The following is a 3,420-nucleotide window of genomic DNA, read 5'->3' on the forward strand; positions in this document are numbered from 1 at the left end:
CGTATTCGACAAAGGATACACGCCGAACTGGTCAACGGAAGTATTTAAGATCGCGACGGTGAAACGAACGAACCCCGTCACGTACCTTTTGGTTGATATGCGGAACAAACCTATCGCTGGAGGATGTTACGAATACGAGATACGCATTACCAAATATGCCGACGTGTATTTAGTAGAAAAAGTATTGCGTCGAAAAGGAAATGAAATATATGTGAAATGGTTGGGGCTGGATTCGTCACATAACTCTTGGATAAAGAAATCATCTGTACTTTAATTATTTAATGTAATGTTTATTTTTGTTTCTCTAATAAACATGAAAAAATACATAAATGCTTTTTACATTAATACTAATTAATTCCCCCCACACGCACACAATTTCAACAATTCGCTTTCGATACGATTAGATCTAGACATAAAGCTAACAATTCGCAATCGATCAGGCAATTTCGTTAGAACAATTCGTTTGTAAAAATTACGGTCGCATAATTCTGCTCGTTATTGGAGTTTTTTACAATGTCAACGAGCTTCGCGAATCTATCCTGAATTTCTGGAATATTTTCTAATAACCATGAATACATATGATCCATACATAACTCTAATTTGTACAAATTATCCATCGTCTCTTTCGTAACATAAATCGATGCTTGAGAATCGAACAACTTGATTAGACTCATTCCATTAAAATTAACAATTTGTAACGATAAAGTCTTATCAATTTGCTTTTCCTTCTTGTCCGCGTCGAGATGACTGTGAATATAATCTCTAGTTTTCACCAGCAGTTTCCACGTAGCCATTGAAAAAGAAATCTCTATTCCACGATTGTCCCTCAAGACAAACTCGACGCGCAAGTTTTCATCCACGCGTACACAAAATTCAATGCTAATTTACTCTGTGATACTGAATACACTTGATGTTGTATAGACATTATCAATTTAACGCAAACTGATAAATAAATAGTCGTCGAAAGTTATATTTTTAATCGTCACGTTAGTCTTAATTCCTTTAATCTTTTTTACATTGTCTTTGTCCTGTACCCGAATAGCATACATTTTCGAGCGAAGACCCACAAACTCTGTCATGATTTTACCTCCGTTCTCGTCCTTCATTAATCCTAATACTTTATTATTCGCGATCGGAACACCGTACACGTTATTTCTGTCATAATTGGAAGTATCATATCGGTGAATGTCACGTTTTATTATCTCGTACGCGTCGTCGCAAATAATCTGATAAATTAAACTGTCCGTGTCTGTGTACAAAATCCTGCATCTTTCTTGAAAATTTGGAAGCATGTAACCATAATGAAAATCATACAAATGTAATTTAGATATGTCCAACACTGACATGCCTAAGTAAATAGGTTTATAAAATTTAATAGAAAGCTGGTTCATTTGAACTGCGACAAAATCCTCGGAGAATACGGTACAGCTATGGAAATTTGGTCGAGCTATTAAACGCTTAGCACCGTGTCGACCGCTCCATCGCGAGAGCAACTTTACGTTTACATGATTTCGAACGTTCTCCATCGTTTTTCCAAACACTGCATTGTTCATCAGTTTGAACAGATTCTTCGAGAAGTCATTGTTTGCGTTGGCGCGCAACCTCGTATTTAAATCTATGTAACGACGTAACCAACATGATTGTTCAAACTTCAGTATCCGATGAATTTTCTTTAATTTTAAATTATACCTCAAACATTGTTGGAGGCATCGATAATGGAGAACGTAACGATTCTTATCGCTAAGCGTTGACAACAGTTTCTTTTGCAACGGCCCAACCTCGTGAATCGGGCAAAATGGAAGATCCGCATGAGCATCATGAATTTCCAGAGGACACTCTAAGTCGACCTCTAAAATGTACCCGACGGGGCTGTCGATCGGCACGGAATCGATGTTGAAATTACTCGTATCGTCAACCCATTGGAAACCCCTGTGCGGCAAAGACTGCGACATGACCCAGCCATACAAATTATTAACATCGAAATACATCAGATAGCTGGACGGTTCGGCCGAATCGTACGTCGACATATACTTGTTATTCGCGCGCGCGTAACGATGCGAACATTGACTCAACCCACCTCGTATTCCCCGCTACACGAACAAAAGCATGTCAACGTCGGTGAACAATTCCAACTCGATCTTCGTCAATTTTAGCATCGCGTCCCACGCGAAACCGGGCAACGTATAATAGTGCGCTGGATCGAGTTTATAATTCTCAAGCGACTTTTCGCGAAAATTTTCAAACACGTCGGCCAACAACAACACATCCAATTTCAAGTACAAGTCGCTGTACTGTCCTAACGTTTGTATACCGAAACGTGACCAAACTTCGTTCGCGTGACAATAGTCGACGTCGGATATCTCGCTGTCGCATAACTGATTATAAAATGCTTCGCGCGGTGGTAAACAAGTGTCGCTTAATTTGTCATAGATCGATACATAGTCGTATGGGAAAACGCCTTTCCTGGTTAGAAGATGAAAATCTCGAATTCAGGAACTTGAACGAATCGATGAACCGAAACTTTATGCATTTCTTCCACGATTTTTTGATCACATCTTTATTCCTCTTACTGTGTTTCGTGAAAGAAATGTACTTCTCTTTCGTCAGCGGTAACGCGTCTATTTCACCTTCGAACGCGTTTGCCAATTCTTTGATAGAAAAGTGTGCGTCGTAGCCGGACAAATTGTGAAAAACCACCGGTATCACGTACGAGGATTGATAGCTCAGATTGCAACGGCTGTGCGCCGGACACCGATACGCACCTGTGAAATGACAATGATCACGCACTCGCACGTCGTCATTACCGAGTGGTTCTTCGCACACGTGACAATACGTGGCGGTACGAAAAGTTGAGATTTGCGCGGCGGTCAACGAAGCCATTGGAACCGTTCGATCAAACACCGGCTGCAATTTACAGCTCAACTCGTGCAACTTCGATGCAAACCATGCGATACAACCCTTCTCATCACGATAAGCCCGATACTCGCTCAACGAACTGTCGTATCGACAATGGAGGTAGTAGCCTACGCTGAAGGCATGGTGATGTTGATATCTACAGTAAGCTCCATGACCTTGATCTTCCTGTTTCTCCAGCAGGCATTCCAAGTCTGCGTAGATAACGAACGGTGTCGGTTCCTTGTACGCATAATTCTTGAACTTCAGCCACTTATCGTCTTCCGTCGGAAGTTTCAAAGCACATTCGTTCATTCGACTGCAGTCGATTTCGTGAATGTTCAATTTTTCCTGCGATTTGAAATACTGTAGACACCTGACAAAAAAACATAATTTTTTATTTTAATTTTTCTCGCCCACCACCATCACCACCACTATCCAAAAGAAAGAAAAAAAATTTACATGTGTGGATCTTACCGATCGCAAATATGCTTGTTGTGCTGCGTGCTGATCTGAGATGAAACCAGA

The 3,420-nt window shown here is 40.6% G+C and overlaps 1 protein-coding gene across 1 annotated transcript; it reads right to left on the reverse strand.

Annotated features, from left to right (window-relative positions):
* Positions 1–275: 275 nt before the first annotated feature.
* LOC143262213 (uncharacterized) lies at positions 276–2,027 on the reverse strand. Its single transcript, XM_076528084.1, has one exon. The coding sequence runs from the start codon at positions 2,025–2,027 to the stop codon at positions 933–935; it is 1,095 nt and encodes a 364-aa protein (XP_076384199.1). The 3' UTR covers positions 276–932.
* Positions 2,028–3,420: the final 1,393 nt, after the last annotated feature.

Source organism: Megalopta genalis, unplaced genomic scaffold (genome assembly GCF_051020955.1).
Source record: "Megalopta genalis isolate 19385.01 unplaced genomic scaffold, iyMegGena1_principal scaffold0098, whole genome shotgun sequence".
Lineage (NCBI taxonomy): Eukaryota > Metazoa > Arthropoda > Insecta > Hymenoptera > Halictidae > Megalopta > Megalopta genalis.

What these genes read in the sequence shown, in the direction of transcription:
- LOC143262213 (XM_076528084.1), bottom strand. Translation starts at nt 2,027, where the DNA reads ATGTCGACGTACGATTCGGCCGAACCGTCCAGCTATCTGATGTATTTC.